Source organism: Falco biarmicus, chromosome 5, assembly GCF_023638135.1.
Source record: "Falco biarmicus isolate bFalBia1 chromosome 5, bFalBia1.pri, whole genome shotgun sequence".
NCBI lineage: Eukaryota > Metazoa > Chordata > Aves > Falconiformes > Falconidae > Falco > Falco biarmicus.
Window position 1 is genome coordinate 37,056,341 of NC_079292.1, and position 19,917 is coordinate 37,076,257.

General features: G+C 43.8%; 1 protein-coding gene across 6 annotated transcripts in view; it reads right to left on the minus strand.

The window, feature by feature from the left end:
- Positions 1-10,948, minus strand: part of HMGA2 (high mobility group AT-hook 2) — a 123,054-nt gene extending 112,106 nt beyond the window's left edge. Inside the window, exons 1-3 of one of the 6 annotated variants that reach the window (XM_056341191.1) lie at positions 10,891-10,948; positions 9,112-9,343; positions 6,369-6,455 (exon numbers count right to left, since the gene is read on the minus strand). In XM_056341191.1, coding sequence (XP_056197166.1) covers positions 6,369-6,455; positions 9,112-9,222 — 198 coding nt within the window. In that variant the 5' untranslated portion in view covers positions 9,223-9,343; positions 10,891-10,948. The other 5 variants (XM_056341189.1, XM_056341190.1, XM_056341192.1 and 2 more) reach the window with 5 other exon arrangements.
- Positions 10,949-19,917: the final 8,969 nt, after the last annotated feature.

The window sequence follows — 19,917 nt, forward strand, 5'->3', positions numbered from 1 at the left end:
TCTCACCAAGAAGAAAGCTGTGAAAAATAAAATTCACACTCCTGAAGGGCAAAATTATCACTCAGACTTGTTAAAAGAGTAAACTCGCTCTTTAATTGTTTATACCAGTGCTACATGTAAGGTGAAACCCTCTTATGAGAATACTTGTTAAAGTGCATTTACTATATCCTGTAGCTGTCTATTTTCAGAGTTTTGTTTCCTTTTAAAGTGTTCATTTCTTTATACCTTATAACCTGAAGGATGCCAAAAAAAAAAAAAAGATGTGATTTAGTTTTGACAAGCTGTAGCCCCCTGCATTTATGTTTATTTCACAAAACGCTGGGCATAAATCTTAGAAGATTGGTTTAAATTGTTCTTAACAAATCAACACCTGACATGTTAACAAAGCACAAATGCCATTTATTTTCTTCCGTATTTTACCACATCTGAAGGAAAGCCCCTTTTCCAAAACTTTAAGAAAAAAAAATTAACTTTTTGGAAACAAAAACTGCTTTGATCTCACAATTAAAGTTCGTACAAACCTGACACAAATTGTAAGTTTAACTATAGCGTATAATCTAGTTTGATGGGAAAGAGAACATGAGAGATTTCTTTGAATAACTAATCTTTGCTTCCTTCCATAAACTGTCACACAGTATGGCCGCTTGCCATGAACAGTGTTGCGCTTTACCCTCAAGGAAGGTCCATGTCAGAAGGGGCTAGTGTTCCTGCTGGCTAGTTTGGATATCAGTTTGTCAAGTGCTTGGGGACCTTTCAGATTGAAAGGCACTATATTCCTGCTGTATATGATTTCCACCTCATGTTAGAAGAAAAACATTTCCATAGTTCTTATCAAAAGCAAATCTTTCCCAGAGGTGAGCTGAGCAAACAGTGGGGCATGCCAGAGACAATGTTTTGCAGAGCGATTCTGTAAGTAAATAGGAAGGTTTCACAGACTAAACTGCAAAAAATTAATGACAAGAACCTCCAAAGTGGACATTTTTATCTCCACTCCAACTGAAGAGAAAGACAAAACACTTCTGGAACAACCAAAAGGAGTAGCAGCAGCCCAGTGGTGATGATAAAAATGTGAAGTTTAGCAAAATATTTCACCTCTTTCCCTCTGCATTTTTTTCAGTTTGCATTCTGCAAACACAGCCTATATTTTCTCCAAGAGCACAAGACTGTCTTTTAATTAAAGCACTTGAAGAAAGGTTTTATTGCGTATCAGACAAGTAATTCAATGTTTCTCCATATAATTTTCAAGTAATTAATAAGAAAAGGAACACGTAAGTGCCAAAGCATTGCCTTTCCTCTGAAACAGGTATTTGCATAATCAGAAACATGCCAGTCTGTTGGCTCTTTGCTTTAATTGAAGCATTGCTGTTGAAGCTAGAAACAAATCCAGAGAGAGCCCCAAGCCACCCAGAGGTAACACAGATTCTCGTCTGGGCAGCAAGATGCACATGTTCCCAGCCACCCTACATGCAGCAGCTGGTACCTGCTTAGTCAGGAAGGAAACTACTGCCTTCGTCCTCTAAAGCGCTTTTTGAAACTGAGATGTGTTTGCTCAGGATTTCCTTAACGTTTGGTGCTACGCTATGAGGCATGATCTTGCTCCATATAACTAAGACATGAAATCAGCAAACTTAAAGGAGGGTTGGGTATGTTATCAAACACAAAACATGTTTCATGAAAAGTTATGAAATGTGGTATGAATACATTATTTTTGCTATGTCACATTTTAGGAACAGAACTAGACTTACTTGCTTTTAAGTGCATGATCTATATGGGAAATGTTGTGGGTTTTTTTGTCCCAGGTGAGAGCCATTCCAGTCATTGCCATCTGAAAGCAAGCTAACAGTCCCCAGGCAGATCAGCAATTCCCCTAAACCCTGTACCACAGGGTCATCAAACCCTGCTTCCAAACAGTTGCTGTCAGCAACAGTAGGGCTTGACTGGCCATCATCTCTGCCTCCTTGTTGCATAAATGTGCCCTGCTCAGATAAAAACAGAGGCTGTACGACTAAAAGCAATTAACAAGACAAGGCAAGTATAAATAATTGAATGGCTATAAAGTGCTCTTTGGGCATCTATCTATTGTAAGGAAGATCTCAAATGCAACAGAATCCAAATTTGGAGAACTCTATCCACTTTGCAAAATGATCTGTTGGAGACTTCAGATAACATGTGTAAGATGGGTGAAATAATCGAGAGTTCTCAGGAGGAAGATCACTGTTGTCAAACCATGTCAAAAGACCTTGCCCAGTAATGTTTCCGTCTCCCAAAAAATAATTATTTTGTGAAAAACCAAAACAAACAACAAACCTCTTAAAAGAAACAGGCACTGGCTAGATACAAAAATACCACACTTCCCATGTCGTGTTTTACTCATTTTAATTCTAAACCAGAGTCAAGTCTTCTGATTCTCCCATCTTGCTCAAAACGCCTGATTTTGAGGTCTTTTATTTTTTACTTACAACAACCATGTTATGATCACTTAGTAAATCTGATCTTGTTTTCCCTTTAAGCCTGTGGTGGTTGGTGTTGGTGAGAATGAATGAAGCATAGAGAAGCCAAATAGATTTTCATGAACCAATTTAGGGCAGAGTCCTGGTCACATGCGCTTTGGGTTTTTTTTACCTTTGGACTGCTTACCTCAGGGACATGCCTTTCTACATACCAAACTCTGGCCATGTAATCTAGAGACAGCAGTAAGCGTGGTCGCACACGGTACCACAAGTTCTGGTTTTCAGAGGATGATATTTCCAGTTCTGGAGGTATTTTCAGTGAATTTCACTGCATCAATAACTACAACAAACCTCAAAATATTTTAACTGAAGACGAATTTTACTAAAAAAGTGTTTACTTTTGGATATCCCTGGGATATCCATTTTATTTCGAGACAAACACATAGTAGCTATTACTCCGTCTTTTTTTAACCTCACAGTTATTGTTTCCTCCTTCCAAACGGGAGTATTTATGCCTATACAGTATTTTGGTCAAGCCCAACTACAGGAGCTAAACAAAGAAAAGCCCTTGAATGCTTAAGGGAAACGTGGTGGGCTAGAAACGCAGCTCAGCCTGGCAAAGAAAACTCAACCATTTAACACCCAGGAAACTAGAAAGGCACATCCCTACTAGCATTTTCCCACAAAACTACTTATTCTTTAGAAAAAAAAAATCTTCACTTTTTTGCTCACTTTTTACAAGTATTTTAAATGAATAACAGAATTACTTGTTTAAAGATGTAACAGCCCAGTTGTGGGGACTCAGTACAAGGTAATTAAGAGTCTTTTTGTGCCTATCTCTTCTCATCTGCTAACATGTATTCCTTCTGTTGGTGAAAATTAAACAATTGAGAAATGGTTTGGTTTTCTATAGAATGCAGTTCACCTTTTGTGCCCAGTTTATAACAAGTTAGGCATGTGTGATATGCAAGGCTTTTAAAAAAATGGGCATTACCTAAAATTAGAGTAATTGCCACATTATTAGCTGTCCAGTTGGTCTTGCAACATTCTGTATGCATTGTCAAGTTTCACATTGCTAATTTCCTAACAAGTACAGTTTGTTTTCAGATGCCCCAAGGCCAGTTTACTAAGACCAAACACAAGCTCTGAAAGCTAAAAAAAATTAAATAAATATAAAAAAAACTAAAAAAATTCCCATGAACCAAGAAATATTAAATACACAACAGAACCATGATACCAGGGTAAAATGTCCCTCAACTGATTTAAGGGTATGTCCTTTTTGAAGTGCAACAAAACAAAGTCCCAGTTCTGGAGTATTTTTAACTCGCTGCCGGTTTGTGCAATACATTTTTAATTGTGATGTGTAATGGTTTGCAAGAGAACACCCAATCAATTAATCATGAGTGCCTTCTCATGGCTGCTCGGTGGGTTCTCCTGGCCGACGTTTATCTTACATGTTGTGAACACTCTAATACATTTCAATGAGCTTTCTTTGAAACACACAGGGCACACACTATTCTTTAGAAATTCCAGCAAATTCCAGTTGCGTGTATAGTACCCAGGTTCACATGTAGAGGGGCTTAAGCTAAGTTAGCCAGCTCTCTTTCTGAGAGTCCAGACAGGCTGTAGAAAGCCTTAGATAAATATATGTATGCATATATATGTCTAAATATGTTTACCACAAAATCAAACATATAGCTCAACTCTTTTAAGAGGTGATACCCTCACCACCAAATGAAACTTTCTTACAGTGCCAAACCCTTTCCATTCATATTACTGTTAGAAGAACTATTGGAATTAATTTTACATGAAAAGATACTTTGAGATGCCTGGTGAGAAGCTGAACCATTTTAGAGAGGGTTAATTATCAATTTTGAAAAAGGGCTAAAATCTTTATTTGAAATGTGACCTCAGTGACTTTCTACTAGTAAGGCTTTATAAGTGCTTTATGTTCTAGAGGATTTATCAAACATTTATGTACTTTACCTATAAACCTAGAAACAAGTAAGACTTGTAATTGCATACCCCTCAAAAGTTTTGGGGTTTGTTTTTTATTTTAATTATAAAAATGATATGTGGTCTTTGGTCAATTTTTCACGTTATCAACACCCAAAAGGGGTTGCTTTAGAGCAGTAACTTGATGCATTCTGAAAATCAAAACGTTGCAATGAAACTGCTTAGTTCATAAATTAAGGTTTAAAAACCCCAACTATATGTACCAGAATTCTCTGGAAAGCTCTTGATTTGATACACCTACATATATATGAATGCTTTTAAGTTATTTTCCATTTATACTGATTTCCAAATCACTCACATAAATGAAATAATGTTAATATTTCTTTTAGAAATATCTTTTTAAAACACATTTCTACAAATTACTTAAAATTTAATCTCATTACAAATATTTCTCCTAGGAAAGCCAACACTCATAAGAGTAATATTTAAAATACTAAAGCTCACATTTGGATTTGCTAGAATAATAAAAAAGTGTGTTCTCTCTTTTGAAGAGTGAAATTTAAACTATTTAAAGTGAATCTGAGGAACATTTTTACTATCTAAAGAAAAAAAAAAATCAACATTTTAAGCTCACTAGGTTGTAGAGTGGCTTTGATATATTTTAAACACTTAACCTGGAAAGCATTTTTTACTATTTCATGAACTTTTTGAAAGAATATACTGGGTTTTTTGCAGCTCATAAAGTAAAAAACAATTTTAAATTTAAAGAGAGTTGGGAAATGTCCCTCAAACAAATATTGAAAACACTTACAACAAAACAGACATGAAACTACAGTCACCCCTAATGATTTCATATTTATCAGTAATTGCTACAGTAAATCACAACGCTGAAAACCATCAAACTTAACATGGTCAGTAGCATAGGCACGTTGAGAAATCGAACCATAATTAGATGAGGCAACAAATATCTTCCACACATATTTTGTCACAAATCTACTTAAAAGACACTGATACACTTAAGCACTACAGTTCACTACCAGATTTTGTAAGCTTTTGTTTCCAGTTTTGTACCTGTAAATTAGTGCTAACTGCTGTGTAACCATCAACATAAACAAAACTCCCATATTTGTTTTCAAGCCCATACACAGCTATTTGCCTTCACTAAAATAATTCCTACAGAAAGGTACTATTTGCCTTGACAGCACAGTTTTCAAATGCTGAGCTTTCCCCAATTCAAAGAAAATTAAGTCACATTTTCATGTTGTATTTGAGATGTAAAGTCCATGCACTAAATGCAGTGACTTCAGGGAGCTTCTCCTATAGCTGAATGCATTCACAAGCACCAGAAAAAAGTTTGCTCCCATCACCAAGCAGAATTAGTGGTTCAGAAGACTAATAGCACTTCATGTAAAAGTCTCTTTGAAACTGATCACTAAACAAGATATGGTAGGCTTTTACTGTAACTCAGTTTACTTTACCATCACATTCTAAAGCTGTAAATTTCAATATATGCACTTATTTCCATCAACACATAATTGGATTTACTTCTAATTAACCTATGTTTGACAAAACACTTAGCTTTAATATACAGATATGGTCTGTAGTAGTAACAACTGTAAGTGAGCAAGAAATTAATCTTCCTCCTTCAAAAATCTTAATTGAGAGAATAATATCCTTAGTACTGTTTTCCTGACTAGATACAGGAGAACTCAGTAATACATCAAATGCATTATTTCACTAATCTGTACGCTGTTGAAAAAGCAAGCTGCCCTTATAGGTTCTGCACCTAGGGTCTTCATGCAGCCTGTTAATTCTGATCTTCAAAATGCAAAATACATCCTTTATGTAGCTTCCATTATTAAGAGTTCCAACCCCACAGTTCACAGACTAAGTGACTAGATTGTTTTGCTACCAGTTGATGAAAAAACAGCATTAGGAACTCTCTCTCTTTAATAATCTCACCTTCTGAGCTGCTTTAGAGGGACTCTTGTTTTTGCTTCCTTTGGGTCTTCCTCTTGGTCTTTTAGGAGATGGTTCACCAGTTGGTTCCTAAATACAGGAAAACATGCTATTGTGGCAATAGGCTACAACGCTACAACTAACCCAAAAGATCTGGTGGATAGACTGTAACTGAGAAGTTACTTAAAACATACGAATTAACAGTGTAAATAAATAACACGATATTTAAAAAGCAACATGTAAAATTAAACAGCTCGAGGTAAAGAAAAAAACATACTTTGCGCAATAAAACAGTTTAAGTCCCCTTGTAATTGCGTAGAAAACTTTGCATACTCTAGCATGTAAGTTAGAGCGGAAAACACATTTTTAAAAGATGGTTATGATTTCCCTCATACAGGAATGATTATTCAAAAAACAACAGTTACCCATTTAATTTCAATTGCATTTCATTATAGCAAGATATAATTATCATATGCAGTTTCTAGCACAAACTTTTTTGAGGAAAGAAGTTAACTAGTAGAAAACCGTAAAGTAAGTTTAGACTGTTTCCTCTCAAGGGCACAAACGTTTTGGGGGGATTTTTTTCTGTTGTTCTGTAACAGACATTATATTCACACCTATTCTAAACATAATCGATTTGTATTAAAATGCAAATGTGAAAGTTTCTTCAAATGGAGCACTAGCAAGCCAAAAAACCTCGACAAAGGTAAATATCCGAAACAAAACCCCAACTCTAAAACGACTCGACAGGAACACCGATTATTTTAGCTATTTTCTTAACTAGCTCCTCTGCCTGACAGTAAATAACCAGTCCTTCAAAATGGGTATGAGTTACTAAGAGTTTGGATTCCAAATATTTATTCAGTGAATCATAAACACTATAAAACTCTTCTAGTCTTAAATATTATACATTTCATTCAGATTACAGGATGGGGTAAAACTAATTAAACGCAGTTTGTTAACTTAAACCAGCTTAAAACCTTTCAGCTTTTTAATTCCCGGGTAGGTTAAGGGGAGGTTGGCGACGGGACTCCCGAGCCGCTCCGGCGCTCGGTGCCGAGCCCCGCAGGCACTGCACAGCTGGGCTGAGCACGCTTAAGGAGACGCACTTTTCTTTCTCTTCCATACATTCAAACGCTATGGGAGAAGGAGGAGGAAGAGAAGAAAAAAAAAAAAAAAGAAAAAAAAAAGAGAGAGAGAGAGAGAAAAAGGCAGCCCCGGCGCAAGCTCGCAGGGCCGATGCCGGCTGCTGGGGCTGGGCGAGGGCAGCCCGGAGGGTAAAGGGGGACGGGGGGCAGAGCCCGTAGCCGCTGCCGTGGGGTGTCACTGAGGGCAGAGCGGGAAAGCCAGGGGCTCCGCTTTTATGCCTTTCCAAAAAGTACTTTCTGTGCAATTTGCAAGAGCACATCGGTGGGAGTGAGGGGAGCAAAGCAGCGGCGTTTCCCCCCCCCCCCCCCGCTCGGGGATCTGCTGTTCAGCTCCCTCCGCGTTTTCGCAGCCCCTCGCAGGCTCCGGTGGCAGTAGGCAGATGCTAAATGAACGGGAGCAAACATTTTTAAAGCCCGCGGAAGCTCGCTTTCAAACGAGCTCCACAGGCAGCCCTCCTTCCCAGCCGTGACTTCCGAGGAAGGCATGGAAAGGGCTGCGAACGACCCCGCGCTGCCCCCGCGTAGCTGCGGGCGTAATCCTCCCTCGGCGGCGCCGGTGGAGGGGCTGCAGGGGGCTCCCGGGCCGCCTCGCCCGGCGGCGGGGGCTGAGCGTGGCTCGGCATTTCCAGGCGATGCGACAATGGCACTTAGGGAGAGGAAGGGAAGGGAGGGATGGGGGCTGGAAATAACGCACGGATCTAGCAACCTTAGCGCGGATTCTGGTCTTGCAAGTCAAAAACAGGAGCCCAGCGCGTCCCCTTCGGGGCCCGGGAGGAGGCTGCGGGTGCGGATGGGAGGGAGCCGGGCTCCGCGCCCCCCGCCGAAACCCGGGGCCAGCTCCCCCTCGCCGCGACCTGCCTGGGAAAGCGCCGGAGCAAAGGCAAAAGGTGTTGCAAAGGCAGGGCAAGCCCCCTCCGGCTACCTCCCCCACCTCCATCGGCAACGGGGGCACCTCTCTGCATAGGATGACGGGGGCGAGGGGGGAGGTGGGGAAGGGGGGGACGCGGGGGTAGCGGGGGGAAGGCGAAAAAACCTATGCGACTTTCTAGACACCCTCCTCTCCCCCCAACCCCAGGATCGAGGGGCAGTCAGGGGCTGGGCTGGTCAAGATCGGAGGCGGCAGCAGCCCCCGGTGGGACCCGACACGCACACACACACGCACACGCAGACTGAGACATTGCAAGGGCTGAGAGAGGAGGGAGACGGGAGAGCCCCGTTCCCTGCTCCTCGCTTTCGCAATTTCAAAATCAGCTCGAAATGACCCAGCGAGCGCTGGTTGGTCGGAGCCGCGCTGCTCCATGTTCCCCATTTACATTGAAAAGCCCCAGCTCGCTCCCTGCACAATAGTGAAAGTCCCGAGGAGGCTCCGCGGCTCAGCCACACGCAGGAGCACCCCGCCGCTCCCGGGCCCCGGGGTCCCCCCGCCGGGGCGCCCGGCAAAGCCCCTCGCTACGCCTCTGCACCTCCTCGGCGGGCAGCAGCACACAACAAAGCCCCCCGCCCCGTCTCCAGGACTCCTTCACTTGCAGCATAATACGTACATGTACATGCCTATAATACCATAGATCTGCGGCTCTACGTATCTATACGATACTGACTTGTGGTTGCTTCCTGGGTCTGCCTCGTCCTCTCTTCTGAGGCTCTGCGGTTGCAGGTTGCTCCTGGGCAGCAGTGGAAGGCTGACCGGGTCCCTCACCTTGTGCACTCATCGTGACTTCTGCTGCTCAGCTTTAAACCAGTCTCTCCAAAGCACCTTGGAAGGGGGGGAATCAAAACGAGCTCTTGCTGCTTTTGCTGCTCGCTGCCACCACCACACCGGACGTCCTGGTGCTGCCAAAAAGGAGAAGAGAAGGGGAGGAGGAGGAGGAGGAGGTGATGGTGGTAGTGGTGCTGGTGGTGGTGGAAGAGGAGGGGGAATGAATCTCTCTTACAATTTAAGAATGGTTAGTAGCATGAAGCAATTCAAAAGAGGGGAGGTTAAAAAAAAAAAAAAACAAAAACAAAAAACAAAAAACGAAGAAAAGGCAACTCTGGAAGTGCAAGGAGAGGGGGAAATACTCCCGAGGGTAGTCGGGAGCAAACCAAGAAGGGGAAAAAATCCTACAAATTGAAAGCAAGTGGTGGCTATCGCGCTTAGATCGGATCAGGACAAATTAAGATAAGACACACTGAAAATGGACTGAGAACACTGCACAATCTTGCCAGAAGCATGCACCCTGGGAAGACGGGGATTTCGGCAGCAGCGGGAGCAGCGGGTAAAAAGAGCGATCATTTAAAAAATAATAATAATAAAACGATTTGGGAGATTGAGAAGGAAAAAAAAGGGGGGGGGGCGGTCCTGGGTTCGTGTCTGTGATGCGAGCTGCTGGGACTGGAAATATTATTATGTGAGTCCTGCCCACGAACTAAACTAGGATGATATAAAAAAAAAAAAAAAAAAGGAAAAGAAAAGAAAAACCACCTTTAACCGTGGGTGGAAAAACCGGGAGGGGGCTAAAAAAAAAAAAAAAAAAAAAAAAAGAGGAGGAGGCAGAGCAAAAAACCGAAAAACCCAGCGACCGGGGGCTGGCGGCCGGCCAGATAAAACATGAGCAGTACGGCAGCCGGGGCAGCGGCGGCAGAGCACGCCGCGGCCGCCTCACGTGCCCGCACCGGCCCGGCCCCGCCGCCGCGGCAGGTTTAAAGGGCCAGGCCGGCGTCCCGGTGCCCCGGCCCGCGCTCCCCGGCTGCCCCCGCGCAGCGCCGCGGTGGGGGAGGGCCGGCCGCCCCCCACCCCCACCCCGCGGCCGGCTGCGCGGGCGCGGGGCCGTCGCTGCACGTGGGCGCCCCGCCGCCGAGCGGAACAAAGGCGGCCGGGCCGGGACGGGACGGGGCCGCCCCCGCCGGGCACCATCCGTGCTCCGGCCGCGGCAGCCGGCGGGAGCGCGGCCCCGCGGCGGTCGGGGAGGCGCTGCCACTGCGGCCGCGGGGCCGCGCCGGTGGCATACGCTGCGGCGGGCTCGGCGCCTCCAGGGACGGCGGCCGCCGCGGTGAGATGTGGGCGGTGTAACCCGCCGGCGGGTCGGAGCTTTCCTGCCGGGACGGTGACGGGCACGGGGAACGACCTCTTCGGAAGCGCCCTGCTCCGACATTGTTCCCGTGAGCGCCACCGGGCTGCAAGTCTTCCCGAACTCCTTACGCAGCGTGTCCCACGCCGCCTGCTCCCTCCTTCGGTGCTCGGTCCTCTCCCGTGCAAGCCGCGGCTGGGCGCCCCTTCGCTGTGGCACCAGGCGATCGCCACAAAGGCCGGGGAGGACGCCGGTGCCTGCGCGTCCCCCACAGAACGCGCGCACACCTGGGCTCCATGGGCGGCTTCGGCATTTCCCCCGGCCCCTCACCTCCCCGGCGGTGTCGGACCTCGGCCGAGAGCGAGCCACCCCTGCCACTGCCTCCTCACATGCCTCCTCCCCTGCTCGGGGGTGGACAAACACCAGAGAGCCCTTGGAAGGAAATACAAAGTTCCATTATCGTGTGTAATGCTGAAGAGGGCAGAGATAATTGCTGCAACACTTGTGGCACTAGCTATCTAGATACATCCCGTTGTCTTGATACCTGATAAATTCTTAGCTGGCCATAGATAAATAAGGAAATGTGATCAGGCGAAAAGTTACTCTGATCAAACATAGGCAGTCATGGACGAGCAAGGACTCTGCTGAGGAAACAGCTGAATTATTTTCTGTGGCAAAGTACACTGCAGACAGATGGGCTAAAGAAAAAGTAATCCTAGAACGCTTCTTAAAGCTGAAAATATTCCCAAAGTGTTCTTAATCCAATCACAAGCCTACCGAAGCCTGCTTCTCTCCCATCCCCAAAAGCAACTAGCTATGGAAGATGGACGTGGTCCACCTGTTAAATCTCATAGCTATCAGAAAAGTCTTGTAGACCAACTACACTTTGTCAAATATTCAGTTCCCATCACACCACGAAGAAATCCGCAGGGTCATACTTCCGTTCTGCACATCAAAAGATTAAGCTGCTGTGTGAGATCAGGATTCCAAGCGGAGATGGGAAAGTGTGTAGTTTCAAGAGTAGCAGCAAATAACTTTTATAATGTCCATTAATCTCTTTGAAGCATATTCATGTATCCATTTCTCTGGAAGAAAGTAGTACATGCAATTGCTAAAAGCCTGTAGCTCCAAAACTGCCATCTCCACAGATCTGTCCCGTATGGGCTGTTAATAGTTCCATTAGTCTTCCCTTGAGTAGTTCTAGTGACGATACCATAGTCCAAAGAGTTTTTACATACAGCCATAAGCAAATAATCTTCGCATGGGAGCAATGTTCCTAAACTCACTGTTTGAAAGCTGTTCTGGACAAGAAAAGTCTTGGCGCTTGCACTGTGCCCAAGCATAGCAGAGTCTGGGCCCTTCTCTAGGGATGTCTGCCTACAGACTCACTGTCATAACAAGAATTAGTATCAGAGCTCTAAACGACTATGGGTCTTTCATTTATTTAAAACAGTCTTGATTCCCTCCTTAACCAAAAGTTATTAGATTATAAACCAGTATGATACTCCTGATGACAGCTCTGGGCATGAAAACCTGCCTAGACTAATCAAAAAACTTGCTCTTACACCGTTTATATCCAGAGTACCTTAACATGGGTAAGCAACCCGACATCCAGAACCCAGAAAGCCTGACTTCCTCAAGTGGCTGGTGGAAGCTGAGAAGCCAGGAACAGCTCTTGGTTTTGTTCCAGTTTCCTTCCCAAACGAGATGTGGTAACTGTTCCTTCCAGTGTTCCAGTCCATCCTCTGACAGTATGGATTATTGCTCCATCCAGTGCAAACACCAGTGAATATATCTGTATAATTCATTGAAGAGAATACTGCAAAGTTACTGGAGTAGAGATGGCCTACTTTCCACCAGCTATGGCCTGAGATTTAAGCTTTGGTCTACTAACAGAAGTATTGTGCTTTTTATTTTCTTTTCTGGAAGCATTCATAATAGGGTAGGAAATTTATAAACATAAAATAAAGCCTGTTTTCCACTCTCTATGAGCCTACACACTCAGGAAATTTCCAAAGAAATTAGAGGAATTCCTACAAGATTAAGGAGAATGAAAAATAAGATGGGAGAGTTTGTTATCTAATCTGGAACATCTACAAAGAGGCTGTTTGTTATTCTATAGTCAGTATGATGGCTTGTAGAGGGTTAATTGGCCTCTGTTCCCAGAGGGGATCTTTTTAAATTGTGCAGCCTAACAGCAGCAATAGTACTGTGCATCAGAACACAGAACTCCAGGCTGCAGCAAAGCTTCTCTTAGACAGAAGATTACAAGTTAAATTGGCCTTGGACATCATAAAGAGCAACAAAGAACCCTCTTCCCTTGCTCTCACTTCTGCACGTACCTCCTTTCTCAAAAGTCTGGGGAGGCAGAAGAACCACACGCCCTGTCAATCCACAGGCTCATGTTGTGCACCATCATGGGGAAATGTCATCTATAGATAGCAACCTAACACAACTCGTACATAACTATAACTAACTAATTCCCACCTGAGGGAGTTTGGGAGCTCAGATGGTCTTAACTGGTAATGCATTATACAAGGAGAGAACGTTTTTTTCCCCCCCGAGCCCCTACATTTCCCTGAAGGTCTGCAATGCAGTCTGTGTGATAGGAAGTGTGTCACCAACTGTACTGCTCACCACATATGTGAGAGTGCAGAGGATCAGGGCACCCCTCCGTTCTGCTCAAGGTGGGTCCTCTTTTCTTCACCGTAGTTCCCATGGAGTGCAAGCTACTTGAAAGGGATAGTGATAAGGCAAGTTTAAGGCCCTAGCTCAGGGGAAGCAGCAATGGTTTGACTTTGGAGGAGGTCTCTGGCCAGGGATGGGAGAGCAGATGGTAAAATTCAGAAGTATTTTTCTGCCCATTTCCTCAGTTCCTCTGAGGGAGCTCACAGCTCCCCGCTGCCTCAGAGCGCTGCTTAGAGGAACAGCCTTGGCCTGCCAGTGCTAGAGGCTACCCTGCATATAAGGGTTGTATACTGGTTGGGCATTTCACTTTTGTGGCCAACCAGAACAGCCGAAGATCTTTACATAGTCAAAGGCTACAGCGGGTACTAAGGGAGCTGGGAATCCTGATACTAGAAAAGCAGTCCTCCCAGGAGAAGTACATTTTGCAAATATTGACTGTATTTGTGGGAAAAGCTGACTTTCGTTTCCCCTGGTTCTTCTTGAATGGACTCCCTCTGATCTTGGGATACAAGAGCGAGGAAGAAGGAGCAGGCACAAGAACCTGGAGTGCACCTATCAGATAGGCCAGAGTGAATTGCCACTCTCCTACTCATTTCTTTTCATCCAACTGGTGGAACCAACAGCGGCTGCTGCTTCATAATCAGCAGTCTGCAGATGGCTGGGAGAATGCTTTAGGGAAGCGTGACTGTGACTGACAAACAAGACCCAGAAAAAAACATTAAGGCTCACTCTCAGGCCTCATCTGCACTGGGGAATTTTCTTCCCTCCTCCAAATTCCCACCATTGCTAATATGAATGCAGCTGCACAATTGTAGGGATGTTGGGAGTCATAATATGAGTTTTCATCTTGTCAGCCATTTGCAGCACTGTGTCAATTAACCCTCCTCAGAGCAGGGTTAACTGATACAGTGCTGAAGACGGCTGCTGGAGCTGAAAGCTGTCTATACTAAGGCTCCCATTGTTGCTAACCCTGGTGCAGCTGCAGTGGAATCAGCCCATGTGGGATTATTTTGGTAACAATTCTCCAACCTAAAAACAGCCTTAAAAATGCAACATAGCCACCTACGGGCCAGAACATGCTTCCGCTGCACCTCAACAGCTATGCATCTAGGCTGTCACCCTTCATCATGAGATTTCTCTTGCAGTCCTTTCAGTCCAGAAGGTACTTTTCGTATTTCTGTATGAAACACTCAGTAGGCTTCATCTCAGCAAACTGGTGTTCCTGTCACCTCCATAGGACTGCCTCTGCTCATTAGTTCTCACGAGCTTTGGACTTGGAAGATGTGTAGACAGCCAATTATCTGGTAGTGCCTTTTCACTGATTCATATATTCATTAATTAAAAAAAAATATTTGCCCTTTCACTCATGGAAACTTTATAATTTGTTTTTAATTTCTATTTCTTTAGTTTATGGCTGGAGAGTCTTGTTCACCAGCAGTTTTGCTTTTTTAATGCTAACAAGTAAAGCCTTATTTATGCAGAGCAGCACTGTGAAGACTCAAGCTGATTTCTGATGGAGTAAAGTTCTGTTTCAAATGAGCAGAGTTGGCAGAATCAGTCCCACTTGTTTCCATGTGCTTTAGGAAGCACTTAAGAAACAGGCTGGTGAAATGGGCGTTTCGGTCCCTGCTAAGACTAATACTTCTAAAAAGCACCTCTCTGTCCTTCTCCCACATCCATGTTCAACACTAAATAAAACAAGGAAGTGTTGTTTCACATTTGTTATACTTCTGAACAACTATTTATCAGATAGATGCTGGCAGTCAGGTTTTTTTAAGTGCAGTGTACAAGTGTGAAGATGTTAAAGCCCAGGCTCAGCAAAAACCTCAGTGAAAAACCCTAGCTCACTAGAGCCCTTGGTTAATGACAAGCAGGTTTTCAATTCATGCACAGCATTTTATGCACATACAGAACACAGCTATATGCAGAATGGTGGGCAACTGCATATACCTGTAAATATCTACAGAGACTCTACCTACCTACCCAGGGAAACAGCAAAGGGGCAGACACAGACGAGATACTGCCCACAGCCTCCAAGCTGTGGAGGTGAGCTGCAGTGCTCAGCTCAGGTCTCTGGGATGCTGAGCAAAAACTGGTTTGGCAGAAACTTGGATACAGCTGAGTATTTTGAGAACAGGGAGAAGAACTGGCTCACTCTTCCTTCACCTCCTGTTTATCTCTCCCAGGGATCCCTTTGGACAAAGTGAGGGAGCGGGCAGAGTAACTGAGCTGCCTGCAAAGCAGGTGTGACAGCAATCCGTGGAAGGAAGGAAGAGCAACGTATTGACTACCCCTTTAGCTCACATGAGCTGTGGGGATGCATGACAAAGTTCTCAGGTCACAGTTGTCACACAAGGAGCCTGCCTCTTGGTAAACATATTTATATATTTGCCTAAGTGGTTTGCACTAATCTCCTGAAATGTTCTTATAAAAATGCTAAACAACTCCCATCCCAAATCCCCGTGGAACTGGATTTCTCCTCTCGCTTAGCCTTTTCCCCCTTCAATATTAGGCTCAGTATCTTGCATATGTTTTTATATGAAACTCTGTGATTAAAAGTACTTAAGTCTGGCTCATTTTTCTCTGCAATGAGTTCAGTTATTTCCTTTTTATACCTTCCAGAATTTACTATACCATATCTAAATATTGGCTGCAGTCCACATGTTTTAGATCATTCTCTATAATGGTCTTGTTGTTATAGAATCCTTTTTGTGTGTGTGAGAAAGAGAGAACATGCATATGTGTTGGAAGCAAGGCAGGGTGCATATAATTGTTTGGAAAGAGAAATCAGCGTATATTAATTCCATAAGTGATTTCTGAACTGATAACATAAAAGTGATAAAAAAATAATGAGCAGTGAAATCATAGACCTTCAATGCATTACTTTGTATGTGTGGTAAATAATATTTCTGATCCCAACATGTTATCCCACTACACATATTCTACCAATAAAATGACTAATTCACCTTTCTTTGCTATACTGTTTTACAGATCAGATTTATAGTTGTCAATTTTCTCATTTTTACTTATGTTCTAAATGTAGATCCTTTGACCTGAGTCATACAGTGTGTTAGTCAGTGGTAAGGTGCGTGAAGATAAAACTAAGGCAGCAGCTGAAAGTCTTTACTTTTTGCACAAAAAAAGCTTATCACCTGCTGAAGACAGTACAGAGAATGTACACAGGTAGGGTAAGTTAATGATCTAGGGGAAAAGCAAGATTTGATGCTTCATTTGACAAATCAGAAGCTTTAACCAAAACAAACAAAAAACTTTACTCACAGTGTCATAATGTGTGGCTAGAGCTTATGAGGATTTAACTGAGAAATGCCTCTCTGCTCCCAGGACAAAACGAAATAAGTAGCCCTGTCCCAGTGGACACCTTTGGCTCTTGCCTGTGACTCCACACATAGAGGATACATTTAAGTGGCAAACGGACGGCATCAGTCCACTGCACGTTCATTCTCCACATGGACCGATCTGTGCACACCAAGTGTGACTTGGCTCACAGCACATTGGACAAACCAGTTTGCACTTGCAGCAGGCTGAGTGTCCTCCCAGTTGCGGGTATGGGGTCATGAGTGCATTGAAAATTTGCTCCCAAATTTCTTTTAACTTCTCCTTGTGGACGAGTTCTAAGACAGTCTGCCAATGATGTAAATTCAGACCACTTACCCACGTGGAGACATTCTCAACCACCCAGAACACAACAGATGCAGAAACCCCTGCACTAACTATTCCACTCATGTCCCACTCTGTACGGCTCTGAGTCAGGGATTAGGCAGTTCAGAGGGCTGAGTGGCTATCATTTTGTGCTGGAAGGAATTTCACCCAAAGAGAGCGTACTTAGTTTCTAGAATTTTTTTCCCCACAACCTAAGATAAACTTCTGCTTTGCTTCATTAACAATAGTTGTATTTTTAATCAGCATTATTTTGTACTATATTTTCTTCGGAAATACCCGTAATACAGTTTATGTGAAATACAAACAAATGAGGGAACAATTTTTACCTAAATATATGAATAGCATTTTGCAATTTGTCATTGTGATATATTTATCTTTTGAACTTTAAGTGAGCTCAGCTGAAAAAAATGCTTCTCTTTAGCACATGACTGGAAAATATATTACACCAGAGAAGTATATTGCTTTTTCAGTTTAGAAATTAGTGGCTAAATATAATTTTCCACTATACTTACTTTCACAAAGTATGTAGTAAATTATTTACATTACAGTAAATTCTTAGTACATATTCCAAAAGGTGTTAAAATCAGCATTCTCACTCAAATTAATGGATATTTTGTGAATGTGCATTAAAACTAAGATCCTTAAGATCTTTTGTTGCCTGCTGAAGCCTTAAAACCACTGTAATATGACTAGAGCAAAACAAATTTGTCAACAAAATAAACCCTGGGGGATGGAAAAGAAACTAGTATGGAGCAGAAAGATACAGACCAGCCAGCAAAGTAACAAAAGTTTACAGCAGCTGAAGATTTGGGTTTGCTTTCTGTCTTACACCCATCTCCTTCTAGCAACACAGCGTATGCTAGTTACTGCGTGTAGTCTTTCCAATCAAAATTTTGCACAGATCAAGAGATGCCCATGGTTTCCAGCCGGCCATGCTGCACCACTGGCTGCAGCAGCAACCGAGCAGGCAGCCTCTCCGCAGCAGCACCGCAGAGCCCAGCAGCACCGCAGAGCCCAGCAGCACCGCAGAGCCATGCAGGAGCGCGGTGCCAGGCTCTCTGGCCATGCTGGCTGCGCTGCACGCCTGCACAGGTACATTGCTCCCTGCTTCCGAGCTGCCCCAGCAAACAGGGCTGCTGGAAGGCATCAAAATCATTCAGCCCATGCCTCGCTACCTCCCTTCTGCTGGATGGCTGGGGAACGGGGAGGAGAGCTGGCTGCAACTGAATGCAACTCTTCCAGTGATGGCAGCTGCTCCCAGCCGCCATTTTGCCCAGGGGTCATTTGCCTGTCACATCCCAGACATGTAACCCTCATGTGATGGGAGAGCAGCCAAGCAGCCATCAGGAAAGGCTGGGGCTGGGTGGGAGCTGCAGCGGCTGCCAGAAGAATTCATCTGACACACAGCCCGTTCCTTATACACTCCGGGGCTGCACCCAGGGAACAAGGCTGCTGGGAGCAGGCTGTGAGCCTGATAAATTGTCCCATCTGCCATGAAAGCTGCCACTCCTTAGGATGAGCACCTGCTTCCTACCAGCACGCCGTCATCGCGTTTTCAGACTGTTCTGTGGATTTGATAATCAGATTGCTTTTTGTCTGTTTTCCCTATGTGCATGTATGGAGTACAAAGGAGGGTCCAGGGCTTACAGCACCGGTTGGGAGCTCAGGAAAGGGAGATTCCTCCTTTCCTATAGCCAACCGTCCGTTCCTGTCTGACCCTGGGCAAACCACTTACACCCAGCTCCTTGAAGGTGTTGGGATGCCTACCTCCCACCAAGCTAAGCAAGAAAAACAAGTCTGTGCCCTAGCAGGAAAACGCAGATGCGAGTATTCCCTGTCTTCCAGGGTCATTATGAAGATGAAGATGTTTCTGGTCTACAGAAGCTAGAGTAATGGCAGCCATGCACAAATCATATATGTGAGAGTAGTGCAAACACCGAGGAAAAGCTGCATGGTTACCTAAGGCAAAGAAACATCTTTAAAAGCTTTCAGTTGTGACTCAGAATTAGTAAAAAGAGGTTTACCCAAATCTTCATACTTAAAGTTTTGCCTGAAAATATTCCTAGCGTTTTATTTATTATTTTTTGAATAATTATATTAGTAAGACTCCGTTATATAATCACAAGAAAATTAAAACTCTCCAGGGCATGATCTTAGCTGTGTAATTAACTGGGGTGGTTAAAAGTACAAAGTGAACCTGAAGCAAAATTTGTACCAGAACCACACCTCATTATGTTTTGCTGCCTAAGTCTGTCATAAATAGAGATGTTTATTACACATCTGCCATTTAAAGTACATATTACATGCAATGTTATATTTTATTTAGATTTAAAAGTTTTAAAACACACGATGTTAAGCTGTGTTACTATTAACACATGCCTCAGGGACCAGGGGTGCACATTCACATTGTGCCTTAGGTTATATTATAATTCAGTTACTCCGGAGTTACAAATCATTTACAGAAGTATATTGGGTAATTAGTGTGCCTAATTTCAGTACATGGAGTTTCATTGGTGTGAAAGAACAATCCAGCCCTGTATATCCATTCACATGTATTAGACCAGGCTTCGTAATCTGTCCTTAGAACACCACTCCATCCTCTGCTGTCAACAGCAAATGGCACTAAAATCTCCAGCGCTTCCCAAAACATAAGCAGTTATTTTTTTTCCTTATGATTATTTTCTTTCCTTTTTTTTTCTTCACACCAGAAGTGATTCAGTACTGATTCAAATGTGTGGGCAGAAAGGGCAAGGGATGGTGCACCCATTACATGCTTCTTAATTCTCTGTTCTTTGGGCTTGCTTTCCTGAATAGGCTGCCCTCCTGGACTACTTCCAGGGCTGGCTTTGAAGAAATCTTTCACAGAAAAGCTTTCGCGGAAAATCATTATGTCCAGGATCTGCATGGATTGAAGTCCTTCTGCATGCACATGGGTTATTCCCAGCAGATCCTAAGCAATTGGCCAGTGAAGAAAAACAAATGTAATTT